The sequence below is a fragment of the Scleropages formosus genome, chromosome 17 (genome assembly GCF_900964775.1).
Source record: "Scleropages formosus chromosome 17, fSclFor1.1, whole genome shotgun sequence".
NCBI lineage: Eukaryota > Metazoa > Chordata > Actinopteri > Osteoglossiformes > Osteoglossidae > Scleropages > Scleropages formosus.
The window spans coordinates 27,088,052-27,103,656 of NC_041822.1; the positions used below are offsets into that span (position 1 = coordinate 27,088,052).

The following is a 15,605-nucleotide window of genomic DNA, read 5'->3' on the forward strand; positions in this document are numbered from 1 at the left end:
CCCTGGGCAGCGCGCGCATCCCGTGGCGTCGTGTCGGAATCACACTCCCCTCTTGGGTGTGTCAGTCCTACTGTGTATGAGGAGAAAAGAGCAGCTTTCACTGCTCACTCTCTTCACACTGCGCGCGCACACACACGAGTCTGGAGGCCTTTGTCTGTGACGCTGTCAGTGAAGGACTTCATGATGACAGCGGGAAATGGGCTACATGTTAACATGTACGAGGCATTTCAAAGACAGCTAGTGAAAATATTACTACTATGACTTATAACTACTAGATCAGCACTTCACTCCATCTTCTGCATTTCAGCCGCTCTTCACTTCACACAAACTGCCCTTTCCTATTTCGTGTCATGTATAATTGCGTCAAACATTATCGGTAAGTTGAAATTTAAGCAGCCCTCTCCCCATCCAAAGCAGAACAATTTAAATGTTAAATATTAACGGCAATCCATGTCAAAATGTTGAACGAAATAAAACAAACGTGCAAAAAGAACGACATTGACGTCACCGCCCTTCTTCGTCGTAATCACAGCTGTTTGAAGGAGGCGGAAGCCCCACCACGAAGAGCCAATCAGGAGCAGCGCACCCGTGAGGTACTGACCAGTAAAAAACTGGAGTTTTCAATTGTTGCAATCCTATTGGGTTAAATTTGGGCGGACTTTTTGAACATACTGAACAAACCTAGCCATTTAAAAGTCGTGATTCGGCCACCTGAAATGCACCCGTACAAGTTTAAATGATAAACTATGGGTATGTTAATTAACTATACAACATGAAATATATCATCTTTCTGTATAATGTTTTAATAATTTAGAGGAAACATTAACGTTTACTGTGAAGAAGATGACGCGTAGGAACTACAAGAATTCTGGTACCGTGCCCAGATATCCGTCCGCCGAGTGTTGCGTCACGATGTGGGCGTGGAGACCGTGAACATCAACAAGAGGAGAAAGAAGGAAACGGACGACGCCGGAGCCTCCCTTTTTTGGGGGTTGTTTTTATTTTTATTTTTATTTTATTTTATTTAAAAGAAAAAAAAAACAAAACAAAACAATTGGTTGTTTTGCTCAACAATCGACATGGGGTCTTAAGGAAGCAATATTGAATATTATTTTTGCACACTTGGCCTGGTGCTGTTGACTGTTGTTGCTAGTTCGTGTGCTGTTCTTCGCCGCGGAGACGAACGAACGAACGAACGAACGGAGACTCTGAACGGAGACTCTGACTGGAGACCAGGGCTGCTTTTCCCGACGAGGTACCGATCGAGTTTCCGCTTCTACTTTTCAGCCCGGCTTCCTTCCAACGGTCGCCTCTCCGTTCTGGAGCTCCGGCTTATTTTAATTTAAAAAATTATCATGTCTAGTCTGCTCTGCTCCGCTGTCCCGTCCCGTCCCGTCCCGTCCCGTCCGTTGGTTGCGGTGCCGTCGTTGGGCCCAGTTTGTATTGTTTGCTTTGCCTTTGGCCGCGAAAACGGTTGTGTTTCGATCTCAAAGGTTGTTTTGAGCTGCGCGGCGCTAATTATAGCAGCAGCAATAACAACAATAATAATAATCAATAATATATGACGACAGTAAGAGCAGTACAGTATGATGCTGTAGAAGAAGCGCCTTAACTTAAGGCTTAAGTTGAAGTTGCCGCCTGGCTGAGTGTTTTCTTCTTGTTAGATCTGCGCTAATAAGTAAAAACAAGAAGAAGAAGAAGAACCTTCAAGAAGAGGTAAAATCGTAGTAAATTTGATGCTGAGTGAAACGCAAAGTCTTCTTGTTCCGGCTCTAAGTTTTACCTCATGTTTTCATCTCTGTTCTGCCGTAAATCCCTGTTATTTCAGCCGGCGTAACTCTGCTTGTGCTGCTGTTAAACATGGTAAAAATAGGAATCTGGGCGGTAAAACACCACGGTCGAGATTGTTGTCCTCATTCCGATTCTGTTCTGCTGCCGTTTGTTTTGTTTGTTTATTGTTGATCGAACGAATCAAAGTGCTTTTCTGTCACGTCCTGCTCAGCTTTCCTACTCTGGTCTGGTAATAATCATGGTAATATATGGTAACGGAACAATGTCACACTGGTGGGAGACACAAATACGTGACCGGTCAGAGGTCAGAGGTGAGACGACTCCTCCCAAAGCGGTGGCTCCAGCTCCGCTGCGTCTTCAGCGTCTTTGCCCGACGGCCCTTTTTCGAGATGAAGAGCTTCCGCGATCCCTCGCTTGTCTGTCTTCGCTGTAGGATGAAGAGGTTCCTGAATGAAGAGCGCGAGAAGGAAGCCGTCACCCTCATGAAGGAGCTGAGGTTGAACCTCGAGCAGGAAGCCGTCTACCTGCCGCGGGAAGCGGGACTGAAGCTGATCGAAAGCCCTCCAGAGGTACGCTGTCCCTGGCCTCCTCGACTCCGAATCGAATGCGGAGCTTCACGGCCGAGTTGAGCTTCGGCTTCGCCGAGCATTGCGGCGAAAGTCGCTTCTCGATGGCGGTTTTCTTTCGCAAGTTGTCTTTCGATGCTTCTCTTGCGAAGGAGATTTTACGTTAAGTCATCTCTTTGTTCTTTACTTCCAGCATAAGAACGGGATCTCGGCGAGGTGCCGGGACGCCTGGGTCGAGGACCTGTGGAGCTTGACCAGCTTCTTCGGCTACGGCACCCGGACCTTCGTCCAGGCCGTGAACCTCCTGGACCGGTTCCTGGCCATGATGAAGGTGCGAGGCTCTGCGGTGCTCACGCGCTGCTCTGCTAACGGCTAAAGTTTTTGGCATTTGAAAAGAGACAAAGTGTCTGTCTGTAGGTTGTTTGTTTCTGTAAACACAGCGCGGTGATGTTTCCCCAGGTGCAGCCCAAACACCTGCCCTGCATCAGCATCTGCTGCCTCCACATCGCGGCCACGGAGCTGGAGGACAAGTGCAACGTGGTGCCAACGCACGAGCTCATCCGCATCAGCCAGTGCAGGTTCACCGTGTCGGACCTCAGCAGGATGCAGAAGATCATCTCGGAGAAGCTGGACTTCCGCTTCAGAGCCGTCACCGCCTTAACCTTCCTGCACCTGTACCATGCCGTCGTGCTTTTGCACACCTCAGACAGGCGAGTGCTTCACGTTGGCACCTTGCACCAAGTGTGTGTGTGTGTGTGTGTGTGTGTGTGTGTGTGTGTGTGTTCATTCTTCTGCATTCCTGAAGAGAAAGGGAAAATGGAAGTAATGTGAGGTGTTCAGAGCAATACGTGTGTCTAGTTTCTCTTCCCAATCAGCTGGATTGCGCAGAGCCGGAGGACTCGCCTGGCCCTGCGTGGCTGGTATGAAAGGGATCTGCTCACACCCATGGGGGGCCAGGTACAGCACAAGTCTGAGCTGTTTTTCTGCTTGCCTACAGGAAAGAGATCCTGAACCCGGGCAAGCTGGAGGCGCAGTTGAAAGCCTGCCTCTGTCGACTCGTTTTCTCCAGAGCTAAAGTAGGTATTTCCCACAGCTCGTCGACGGCCTCCGACACCAAGCGGGGGACACACCCCAGTGACCATTTCCTCCCCCTCCTCTTGCCCATCTCAGCCGTCCGTGCTGGCCCTGGCCCTCCTGACACTGGAGATTGAAGCCCTTCAGTCCATGGAGCTGCTGGAAATTGCCCAGCGAGTGCAGAGGCACCTCAAGGTTTGTTTTCAAGATGTTGGAGGTGCCCGTCGTTCATCCTCTCTGAGGGTGTCGTGTGTTTTCAGCTCACGGTTATTGTTGCATTCTCTCCAGATAGTGGAGGGTGAGCTGCTCTACTGGAGAGACCTTGTGGCCAAATGCATGGCAGAGTACCTGTCGCCAGAATGTAGCAAACCCGACCACAGAAAACTCGTGTGGATCGTGTCGAGGCGCACAGCGCAGAATTTGCATGCCAGCTACTACAGTGTCCCCGAGCTACCCACGATCCCCGAGGGCGTGTGGGACGAGAGCGAAAGGTAACCAACTGTGGGTTCACCTGGGAGGGCTGCGGCTGCTCCGAAGTGTGTGGACACACCCAGCTGTGGAGTCCCTGGTGTCCATTGTGCTGAGTGCTCTTTGTGTCGTGTCGTGCCGCAGTGAGGACTCATCGGAAGACATGAGCTGCGGAGAGGACAGCCTGAGCAGGTCCGCTGGCAGCGATGGAGAAGGCGCCTTCTTCCCAATGCGCTTCCGCCGCCCTTAAGTTCCACCTCCCGCAGACGGGCCGCGGAGGAGGGCTGTGCACCCGGTGCTACTTCCGATCACTCCCTTAATTTAAAGTCTAATAAGGCGAAGAGTGAGCGATGTGTGTAGGGCAGTTAGAGCTGCCCGCTGTGTATGCTGGCAGCAGTGCTTTAGGCCTGACCAAGTGCCTACTGTATCTCCATGTTTTGTTAAAGTTATACTGTATTTAATAATGTTTAATAATATCCTCCGTCCGTTTGGGGACACAATACTCCTGGCAGCTGACTCTCAGATCTCCTGTTTCAACCAAATGTTTTTAAGCTGTAGCTGTAGTTTTTTAGGAGCCCTTCGACGCATGGTTAGACTTGCCACATTCCAGGCGTTGTCAAAGCACAAGACGGACACGCGCGCGCGCTCTGTACCGTGTACCATGTGTCCCGCATGACGGGACACAGACTGTTCAAAGCACTTACTGCAGCTGTTTACAGGCAGAGCGCTGGAAAGGGAGGTAATGGTGCCAACAGATCAGCCAGTTCACAGGATCTTCCAATGTTTTTGGTTGTTAAAGGGTTAGCATTATGAAGTATGCATGATGTTGAACTGTAACGTATGCTCTGTGCTTGTTAACGTTAAGAACCACTTTAGTTTGAGTGTGATAGAGAACTGTCATATGGACATATCGTATGTGTACTATAGACATGTGGTAAACAGTGGAACTGTTAAAATGTAAATAGAGCTGTAAAAAGTATAAAAGGACTTTAAAAACAAAACTGTAGCTTTGTGAATACTGTGCATTAGACATTAACTTATTAACTATTGTGATACAAAAATACTATGTTTTGTCATTGTTTGGGGAGCAGTCTTAAATACAGAACACATTTTGAGACTTTTCCTGTGACGTGTGGTATTGTTATTTTTATTTATTGTTGTGTGTATCCCTCTCATATCTTTGTCCTTAATCTGACTGACAGGCTCTGCTGCTGGAGGGGGTGTGGCTGTGATGTCACAGGGGCTGAATGTCTCGGGTGTTAGGCACAGACCTTCCCTCCTGGTGTGACACACACACGCACAGGCGTGCGCCCAGGTGTGGCAACGACCCGTGTGCGTCAGTGTTTTGGGGAAGCGGCCCTGGGGCAAGGCGTCCGAAAGGTTTGCAGGGGAAGCTGTGAAAGGGTGTGAAGCACACATGATGTGTACCAGGATTACGCAACAACTGTGATGTCATCAGTCTGGTATTTTTCTGAGTTTTGTAACAGGGCTACTCTTCCACGAAAGGACTATCCTTGTTTCACTTTTGATCAATAAAGCAACAAAAATGCTTTGTTGAAAGACACAATCCAAAATGCGACTGGAGCTAAAAACCAGTCACTTTTCCACGTATTGACATGTATTTCAAACCACCTTGCACTGTTTGCGCTCAAATTAACTCCAGAAAACACCCTTTATCGCGATTGTTCCTAAGATCAGCAGGTTTCCATGGCAACGATGAGCAGATTATCACACTTTCTCATCGGTATTTACAACCACCTTGAGGAAACAGACCTGTACGAAGTATCATGCCTCCCAAGGCTCATTTTAGGGGAGCTGGGGGTGGGTTCATACAACTGTATGAATCTGTTAAAATGTACATTCATTATAACAATGATAGAATAAAATATGTTTCTGTGATGAGTCTTCAAGGCTTGAAGGAGCAGGAGAAGATGTTATTCCCCACAACACAGTTTAATACACAGTCTGTACACAGGGCCAGCACACGCTGCCACATGTTCCAGAACAGGGACAGAACCATGTCTTTACGTGGCAGTTGAGCCTGAGATTGGAGCCCGGTCGCAGTATTTTGAACTAACATCCCCGTAAATACTTCACATTTATCTGCCCCCTCCCTCCAAGGCTACTGACTATTTTTAACACTCACTGCCACTGATTTACCTCTTCATGCAGCACAGTAATTTTTACTTCAACTCAGGAAAAGTACTTGATCAAGGGGCCTACAGCAGTGGTGGAGATTTGAACCCATATCCTCTGATCGCAAAGCAATGACTTGAAGCAGTACCTAACCTGCTGCTTAACGATGCTCTTCTTAGGTCAGAAGCTGCCGACAGAGAGGAAGTGGGCAGGAGGCAAGCGGCTTTACTTCAAAGTAACCCATAAAATAAGCTTACAGTGATTTGCACACATACAGTAGAAATTACTCTGCTGTATCACTTCAGGTTAAGTATCTTGACCATGGCAGCTACAGCAGGAAGTGGGATTTGAACCTTGGTCCTTTGGGTGTGATGGCTGCAGCTGTTTTCTTAATGCACATAAGCGAGGGGTAGGGGGTAAAGGGAAGACGGGACAAGACCGAGAGACCCGACGGCGTCCACCTCAGAGGGGCATCAGAGCGGCATCGGGGCAACGTTAGAGCTGTGCTGATGGGAGTGGTCAGCCCGTTGCCTAGCAACCAGAACCCACTGTCCTGCCTCCTGTCGCCCGCGTGCTGCACCTGGAGGAGGATGGCTTTGACCCAGGACGGGTCTTCACCTGCTCTTCCGGTCTTTTCACAGACCGAGAGCGCTCACCTGAGCTCTGTTGGACGCTGTGTGTCCGGAGTGCGTGTCGCCAATGAAAGATGGGAGTTCGGCAGAACGCCTGAGCACTGGAACACACACTGCTGGCTGTGTGTGTGTGTGTGTGTGTGTGTGTGTGTGTGTGTGAGAGAATTTACCGCGTGCGCTGTAGATGTGCAACTTCTGGGCGAACCGACGAGTTCGTGAAGCTGAGGCCGCAATGGTTTGGCTCAGAAAATCTATATGGCTTTCAGCTCCATGCAAAAAGGAGTGATTTTAAGGGCGTCTTTGCCATGAAAATGGGGTCCGCGACTTACAGCTGGAACTGTGTTCCTGAATGAACTCGTTGGAAACGACAAAGATTCTTTGTCCACGTCGCAACGACCACATGCGAGTAATGGAGACGCGCAGCCGTTTTGTTCGGGTTCGATTCCGTTAAAGACCTCACACAAAGCGAGAACAAAGAAAAAAGACTCTGGGACGCTTCTGTCTGTCCATTTCCAAAGACCCCCGTCAAAAGAAGCTCTGCGGTGATCGGCTGAATAAAACCCCTGCGTACAGTAAGCGAGTGAAAATAAAAATGCTTCATGTGCACCAGCTCCCCTTCAGCACTCTTTACAATTAATGACACAAAAATGTCCAGTGTTCGTCAGCTCTTGGTCACTTTCAGCTTTATTATCTATAGTCAAAAGTTTCATGAAACAGATGAAAATCTTGTGAGAAACGTTTCGTTTTAGAATTGCAGCAACTTTGAACTGTACCTAAACTAAATAATAAACAAGAAAACAAACACAGTGCCTATCTCACAGCGCCTGGGTGGTGCGAGAGGACGTGGGTTCGATCCCCGCTCAGTCTGTGTGGAGTTTGCATGTTCTCCCCGTGTCTGCGTGGACTTCCTCTGGGTGCTCTGGTTTCCTCCCGCAGTCCAGACATGCCGTTCAGGTTCCCCCGTAGTGCGTGAGTGACACAGAGAGAGTGTGGGTGTTCTAGTGATGTATGGATGAGTGACCCAGTGTAAGCAGCGTATCTAGCAGTGTAAGTCACCGCAGTGAATAAGGTGTGTGGGCTGATGACACTACGTAGAGTTCATCGGAAGTCGCTTCGGAGAAAAGCGTCCGACAAAGCTCATTGTTAGTCTGTAAATACTGGAGGCACCCAGAACCACAGCAAAGTCCTTGGCCAATAAAACTCATTTTGATTCTGCCCTCCAGCGGCGAACACGGGAAACTGCTGCTGTGTTTCTATTGGTCCTCCGTTCCGTGTCTTGCTGCCACCTTGCGGCGGAAAGTGGGAGCGCGGGCGGCTTTTGTCGCGCAACAAATTTTGGCAAACAAATCCGTGAAAAAAATGTCCGTGTACGTTGCCTTCACTGGTTTCTTGTTTCAGAAAAGACGGACAAATGATGAACCAACTATGTATGGGAAGCGCTTTTTGCTCAAAACGTAAAATATTTCTTGCCTTTCACTTATTGCGCTTTGTGCCCCCATTGAGCCCGCGACAGTGTAGCACAGACAGAGTAACCGGCCGCGCGTATTCCTGGGGCACCTGCTCACCTGCTCACCTGCCGCACCCCAACACCATCCATCCATGTGCTGCTCTGCGGTCTTGCTGCTCAGGGAGGGAGACACGATCGGGCTCTAGAGGGACAGGTGAGCAGCAGCACCTGTGTGGGACGCTGGGAGGGGGGGGCGCGACTCCAGCATTTTTAAAAGAGGTGGCAGAGGGGGCAGAGGGGGGTGTTAGCTAAGCTACCTACGTAATATAATGGGACTCCGGAGCGTTTGAAGCCGCTATACCTGCGAGTGTCGTCTTTACAGGGCAATCGAGCTCCACCAGTAGTACCGTTTTTGTTCTTTTTCTACGGATCAGGATGGATTAGCAGCCCATCGCCGATCAAAGGTGTTTACCTGTCCAACTCGACAGGTAACAATTTCTCCATTCGTCATTTCCGACAATTAAAATCTTTATTCATGGAGCCCACCCACTCAATTCTGCTGTTTTTTTTTTTAGCAGCACGGGAGGTGAATCGCGGGTGTCTGCAACAACGCGATCTGGCCCTGGGATTATGCTTCTATGTATCGTCGCTTCCCCAACTGCGGGGTATCGCGGGGTGAGGAGGGGCCCGTGATTAAGCGTCGTGCAGCTCTGCTGTTACATTGTTTGTGAATCACGAGAGTGCAAACACCTCCATGCATCGACTTACTTAGTTAGCAACCTCACTCAGCCCCTTCCCAAAAAAGAAAAACCATCACACACACACACAGACTGTCTGCCACAACATCCAGTTGAAACAATATAATAAACCCAACGAACATATCATATAACTACTACTAGTCCACACAAGAAGATTACAGTATATTGTTCGCAACGACAGAAAACGAACACTTGTACCCGGCTTGTTTTTTTTTTTTTTTTTTTGTCCGTCTCAGAGTCTCGTTGGCGCGCAAGTTTAATTATTCTGGATCTGCTTGTGCACCACCGACCGAGGGAAGTAAGAAGTCAGTACTCCGCCGCTACTCAGTCAGTGCTCCGTGCGATGCGATGGATGCAGGAACGCGCTGGCGACACGCAACTCTCTCCGCGGTCCGGTCGCGCTGGCAAAACCCCGGCACTTCGACTTCCACTGCCTTCACTGCCAGGTCACACCTCCAAAAAAAAAAAAAAAAGACTCGGTGCAACAACGGTGTCTTCCACGCTTCCACACCACACGACGTGCTCCGTTCCGCCTCTTTCCCCTAAACTAATGAAAACCAACCGAGCGCCCGCTGCCTCTTGTTCCGCTCGCGTAGTTGATGGAAAAGGCCGAGCGAGAAGGAACCCAAACCGACTCGATCCCCGGCCGTTCCTCGTTCCTCCCCACGTGCTGTTCGAACCTCCGTCGCGCGCACTTTCCGAACCCGCACCGATTGGGCATTTTTTTCCTGCCAATGAATGAACAGCAAAAAAACACCCCATCGAATTACAAAACCCTAAACCTCCCCACACAACTATTTTCCACCGATAAACTTTACACACCAGCAAATACGCAAACGCAACATGATGGGAAAAGTTTGCGTAGGTCTGTATTGAGTAAATAAATCCTAAAAACTGTCATGCCAATAAGGCAATCTAAAATAAAATCAAAGAAAAGAAAAAAATCAGTAAAGCCAACTGATATAAAGACTGCACGACAGGACCTTTGAAATTCAGACTAAAAAACGAACCCCAAGGCTTAAAACCATAAATAATGAAAAGGAAGTTGGCCGGTAACCCCAGCAGCGCTCCAGGGGGGCGGCCACGGTCCCCTCGAGTCCCTGGCCTCCTCCCAGGGTGTTACCACACCTTTACCTACCTGCCTACCTTCAGTGTTTCCCTTTTCCGTTCACGCCTCCCCAGTATCGGGGAGTAAAGTGAGTAACTGACAATAAATAAATAAATCCAAACACACACGTAATCATTTACAAAGCAGCGTAGTGGTTAGAGCAACTGCCTTTGGGCCCACAGGTTCAAGCCTCACCTCCTGTAGTACCCGCCTTGAGCAAGGTACTTATCCTAAAGTGCTCCAGTAAATTACCTGGCTGTATAAATGGGTAAATAATTGTAACCTTAACGTTGTAAGTCGTTTTGCAGAAAAGCGTCAGCTAAATGTAATGTAAATGTTGCTGTTATCTGGACTTCATGTATGCATATTATTGCTGCAGACAACGACGCCCCAGTGCCCATATTTCAAAATACATCACTCGGTGCATCCGCACCATGAACAGACACGTGGTCTCTGGCGACTCGTGTCTCTCCTCGCCTTTGGAAAAACATGGCACTGCGACTCCGCATCGCGGATCAGGCAGCGATTGACAGCGCTCTTATCCAATGACGTTGAGCATTGTCAGATTGACAGTACTGTAGCCCAATGGCATTGGGAGGCACCGCGGCCAATCAAGAACGGGGCCATCCTTTTAGACACGCCCCTGGGAGGAGTCACACCTGGTTGCCGGAGCAACGCCGCCCGATCCTTACAGATCGCTGTCGTCGGGCGTAACAGTTATTTGAAAAATTACATTAAACAAATGGAGGCATTTAAACGTGCTGTAACGATCTGGCTAATGAGTTAGCCCAGATCCTCACGTGGATTCCAAAGAAGGGTGTATATAAACCCAGACGGACACGGAAAAAATGGAAGCTCTTCATTTAATATCTTCATCTTGTGAGCAACTATGCTATGGATGACTTATATTTCACACAGCTGTCTTCACGATAAAATAAACAACATTAAACTCCAAAACGTGCGAGGCACAAAATGTGTACACGGCCAAGTATATCAGCCTGCGCGCGCGCGCGGGAGAGAGAGGGGACCCGGGGGGGCAACCCCTCGGTCTCCACCATAATACGTCATCATTACAGTGCGTTCCCATAATAATAATAATAATAATAATAATAATAATAATAATACTGCCCATCAGATAGGATGCGCTCACACACAGTGGACGAGCAGGACGCGGGGATGAAGATGAAGATGACGGTGGACATGATGAAGACGGCCGGGGCGGGGGCTGTTAAATCCTGCAGACAGCAGAGAGTCTAGGACCCTTGGCCTGAGGAGGGGGAGGGGGAGCATCGTCAGCATCATCCGCGTCATCCGCATCGTCCGCATCGTCGTCCGCATCCACGAGAGCTGGCGCGCGCGCGCATCACCCGGCCGCCTCCGCTCTTTCAAGGCGATTCCGTCGTTTCTCCATGATGATGACGATGACGACGGCTTCGTGAGCATCTCCCCGTCCACCCCGCTCCCGCGCTCCGTCGCCATGGTGCGCATCGCGAACGCGCTCGGCTTCCTCATCCTCAGCGCCGCGCTGCTCATCCTGTCGCTCATCAGCTACGTTTCCATGAGGAAGGAGACGAGCATCTTCTGGGCGCCCAGCTTCTCCAGCTCCGGGGCGCCCAGGATCATGTTGCACGCGGGATTCCGGTAAGAAAACACACCTCGACGTGTGTGTGTGTGTGTGTGTGTGTGTGTGCGCGCGGGGGCGCGGGGGCGCGGCCCTGTATACATTCACGCACACATTTTCGCTTTTAGTTTTCATTAACATTATTAGATACTGTTTGTGCAGACACACACACGCGCACACACACACACACACACACACTGCTGCTCTGCTCCACTCAGCCTGCCGACCAAAGCCATAACTCTGCAGGCCAAGAGAAGAGCAGCACAGGCAGATGATGTGCAAAATTCATATTCATATTCATATGTACACCGTGTTTGTCGACGTAGGAAAATCTGGAGAAAACCCACAGTTCTCTGGTGTGTGGGGATCTCACTCTACCTGTGGGCGTCGTGTTCTTGTGTGTGTGACGCCGTGATGTTGCTGGTTCACATCCCTTCTGTAGCTCCTGTAGAAGTGAATTTCAAATAGCAAATACATAGCAGATGGTGATGGACTCATTTATGGAGCTCATTTATGTAGTTGCTCACAATCCGAGGCCTTCGCTCTGCTCACCTCTGTGGGCTGCAGGTCCCAGTTTGCCATGAACTTCCTGGACCCGTCCTTCATCCCCCTGACGAGCTCCCTGGGTGAGGAGCTGCAGCAGAAGAAGCCGTCCAGGTGGAGGTTCAACAGGACGGCCTTTGCTCTGCAGAGGTGAGCTGATGGTAAAGATGGTGGCTGTGTGTGCACCTCATTGTCTAATTGTGTGTGCGTGCAGTGTGGGTGGTGGGGGGGTGTACCGTGATATCACACACAGAATTATCACACACAGAATTATCACACACACACACACACACACACACACACACACACACACACACACACCCAGACACGTGTTCATCAGGTGCACACATTCACACATACAATGCTGGACATGCCGTGTGACACATAGACACACAGACACACACACACACACACACACACACACACACACACACACACACAAACAGTTCTCACCAACAGCTGCACCTGCTTACCATGCCATGTACCATATTTTTCCCTAACTCATGCGGTACGTAGACAGGTACGTAGACAGCGAGAGTCCGAAGTCCGGCGTTCCAGTCTCTGCCTGCTGTTCTGGTTCCCGTCTCTTGACTCCTTCGCTCCCACAGGGCTGGACCAGTTAGTTTTGGGGTCGCAACTTATGGACAGATTAGTGCGTTCTGTACGTTCGCACCCTCAGAGAGTCTAGGCCTTCGAAGACAGGCCTCCTGAGTTCAGGGGTCGTGTCTCCATGTCTTCTTTCTCTTTGGAGAACCAGGCGATTGTCGCAACTGGTCGCACCCAAGTGTTACAAAGCATCACGCAAGTGTTACTCAGCTGTGGTCAGCGGTCAGCTGTCAGCGGCGGGTGCGGCGGGTGCGGCGTGTCCTTTCCTTCCTTTTGCGCTTTCTCCAGCTCTGGCTCAGTGGGTCACCAGCACCAGGACCGTAAGGCGCCCTGCTCTCCTGTCGCTCTTGCAGGAAGGAGATCTTTCGGTACGTGGACGTGCCCAGCAACTTCTCCCTGGTGAAGAGCAGCGTGCGTCTCGGCCAGCTCATGCACTTCGACTACTCGAGCCACAAGTACGTCTTCTCCGTCAGCGGCAGCTTCCGCTCTCTGCTGCCCGACTCGTCGCCCGTCGAGAAGAAGCACTACAACGTGTGCGCCGTCGTGGGCAACGGCGGCATCCTGACGGGCAGCTCCTGCGGGCCTCGGATCGACGGGTCCGACTTCGTCTTCCGCTGCAACTTCGCCCCCACCGAGCTCTTCCACAGGGACGTGGGCCGCAAGACCAACCTGAGCACCTTCAACCCGAGCATCCTCGAGAAGTACTACAACAACCTGCTGACCATCCAGGACCGCAACAACTTCTTCCTGAGCCTCAAGAAGCTGGACGACGCCATCCTCTGGATCCCGGCCTTCTTCTTCCACACGTCCGCCACCGTCACACGCACCTTGGTGGACTTCTTCGTGGAGCACAAGGGCCAGCTGAAGGTGCAGCTCGCCTGGCCGGGAAACATCATGCAGCACATCAAGAGGTGGGAGAGGCTGCCGCAGCATGGCTGTCCGCTTCCTGCGAGGTTGCGCTTATGTTGCATTTATTCATAAAGTGTCAGGCAGGCTTGTTGAAATGAAACGTCTGGGGTCTCGTGACCTTTGCTGACCTCTTTGCGCACATTTGCACGCGACACATCGACTCGCTTATGTGACGCTTCTCTCCAAAGCGACTTACAGCTCAAAGCTACTCGCAACCAGTTACCCATTCGTACAGCTGGGTAATTTTACTGGAGCAGTTCAGGGTAAGTACCTTGCTCAGGGGTTCTACAGCTGGAGCTGGGATTCAAACCGACAACCTTCAGATGGAACCACTACGAAACCAGGTGCCCCTGCTGATTTCCGTCACACGGTTACTGCTTTGGGCACGAGTGCGTTCCTCTCGCTGCGTCGTCGGTCTTTAGAGACGTCCGACGGTCTCGGGTTCCGTCCAGGGAGTCAGCAGGTGGACTGGTGGTTAGTGCTGCCTCTGTGCTCGAAGGACCCGGGTTCAAGTCCCACCTCTTCCTGTAGTGCCCTTGATCCAGGGGTACTCGCCCTGCATGAGGAGAAATGACCAAGCTGTACGAATAGCTAAGTGACTTATGAAGTGATTCCATAAGTCGCCCTGAGGAAAAGCGTCACAGAAGGGGCACGAACTGTAAGTGAACGGTGTTCCTTGTGGCATTCGGTACTGCTCCCCCCGCCGGTCGTGTGCTGTACTGCAGCCGTTGTCCTGAAACGCCATGTTCTCGCAGGTTCTGGAAGACGAAGCATCTGTCGCCCAAGCGCCTCAGCACGGGCATCCTCATGTACACCTTGGCCTCGGCGATGTGCGACCAGGTGCACCTGTACGGCTTCTGGCCCTTCGGCTGGGACCCCAACACGGGCAAGGAGCTGCCCTACCACTACTACGACAGGAAGGGCACCAAGTTCACCACCAAGTGGCGGGAGTCCCACGAGCTGCCCTCCGAGTTCAAGCTGCTCTACAAGATGCACGAGCAGGGACTCGCCAAGCTCAGTCTCGCACGCTGTGCCTAGAAGCCGCCGGCGACCCGCTGACTGTGCCCTTGGCCAACCGCGGCGCACCTCCGCAAGCCACGCCCACTCAGTGCCACAATCGCTCCGATTTGCTGACGCAGCCCTGATTTGTAAATCCTGCCATACTTGTGTTTCCTGCCAAAATGGGCTGTTAGTGCCCCCTGAGGTGGCCTTCAGCTTCTTACGCTAGTGGATGTAACCGCAGATGAATCCCATGTGTTCTGTGCTTCTCTGAACCGATGCCCAAACGCGATGCGCCACGCCTTACGGTCACACACGTTGACCGGAGTCCATAGCGAATGTGCACACGCCTCTGTTCTCTTGTGGTAGCGGACATGCGCACGCACACACACACACACACAGAGCTGTGGACCTCTGCAGCGGACACTGGCCGTGTCCCCCTCCCCAGACCAGTGACCTTGTTTACGGTCCTTATGGAGAAGCAGCGCTTGCATTCTCATTGAACCCAAAGTGAAAGAGAACTGTATATTTTTCTATATTATTACACTTACAGTGAACCGTAGCCATGGGGGGGGGGGGGGGGGGGGGCTGGGGGGCATTCGCACCTCAGTCTGGGGCTCCCACTCACGAGGTTCACATTAAGTGGCGCTTTGTTACTGCCTGCTGTCTCTCATAGAAGCATGTTAATATTTCTAGTCTGCTTTTTTCGCATTCACTACGCTATAATTTACATAGTCCAAACTTGCCCCACCCACTGCAGTTCAGGTGGATCCGCCCATCACATATGTCCCTGTAGCCAATGCAGAGGTACATGCATGAGCAGTGGATTTTCAAGAGCCCTGGGGGGTGGGGGTCGGGCTTTAAACAGTGCTACCGACGGTGATGGTCACCAGGAAGTTCTGGGTTCGAGTCCACGACAGGCTGTGCTTTTCCACGAGCGTGAAGAA

The 15,605-nt window shown here is 50.9% G+C and overlaps 2 protein-coding genes across 3 annotated transcripts; both read left to right on the forward strand.

Annotated features, from left to right (window-relative positions):
- The first annotated feature begins 913 nt into the window (after positions 1-913).
- On the forward strand, positions 914-5,016 carry LOC108921804 (cyclin-G2-like). Of its 2 annotated transcripts, none has more exons than XM_018731516.2 (8): positions 914-1,255; positions 2,225-2,360; positions 2,551-2,688; positions 2,817-3,067; positions 3,355-3,433; positions 3,528-3,626; positions 3,720-3,922; positions 4,044-5,016. In XM_018731516.2, the coding sequence occupies exons 2-8, from the start codon at positions 2,226-2,228 to the stop codon at positions 4,147-4,149; spliced, it is 1,011 nt and encodes a 336-aa protein (XP_018587032.1). In that variant the 5' UTR covers positions 914-1,255; position 2,225; the 3' UTR covers positions 4,150-5,016. The 2 variants fall into 2 exon arrangements, with proteins under 2 accessions (XP_018587032.1, XP_029115141.1); XM_029259308.1 differs by lacking the exon at positions 914-1,255 and adding an exon at positions 1,687-1,716.
- Positions 5,017-11,133: 6,117 nt separating this feature from the next.
- Positions 11,134-15,240, forward strand: LOC108921887 (sia-alpha-2,3-Gal-beta-1,4-GlcNAc-R:alpha 2,8-sialyltransferase-like). The gene is made up of 4 exons (XM_018731611.2): positions 11,134-11,621; positions 12,169-12,294; positions 13,104-13,661; positions 14,415-15,240. The coding sequence occupies exons 1-4, from the start codon at positions 11,458-11,460 to the stop codon at positions 14,695-14,697; spliced, it is 1,131 nt and encodes a 376-aa protein (XP_018587127.2). The 5' UTR covers positions 11,134-11,457; the 3' UTR covers positions 14,698-15,240.
- Positions 15,241-15,605: the final 365 nt, after the last annotated feature.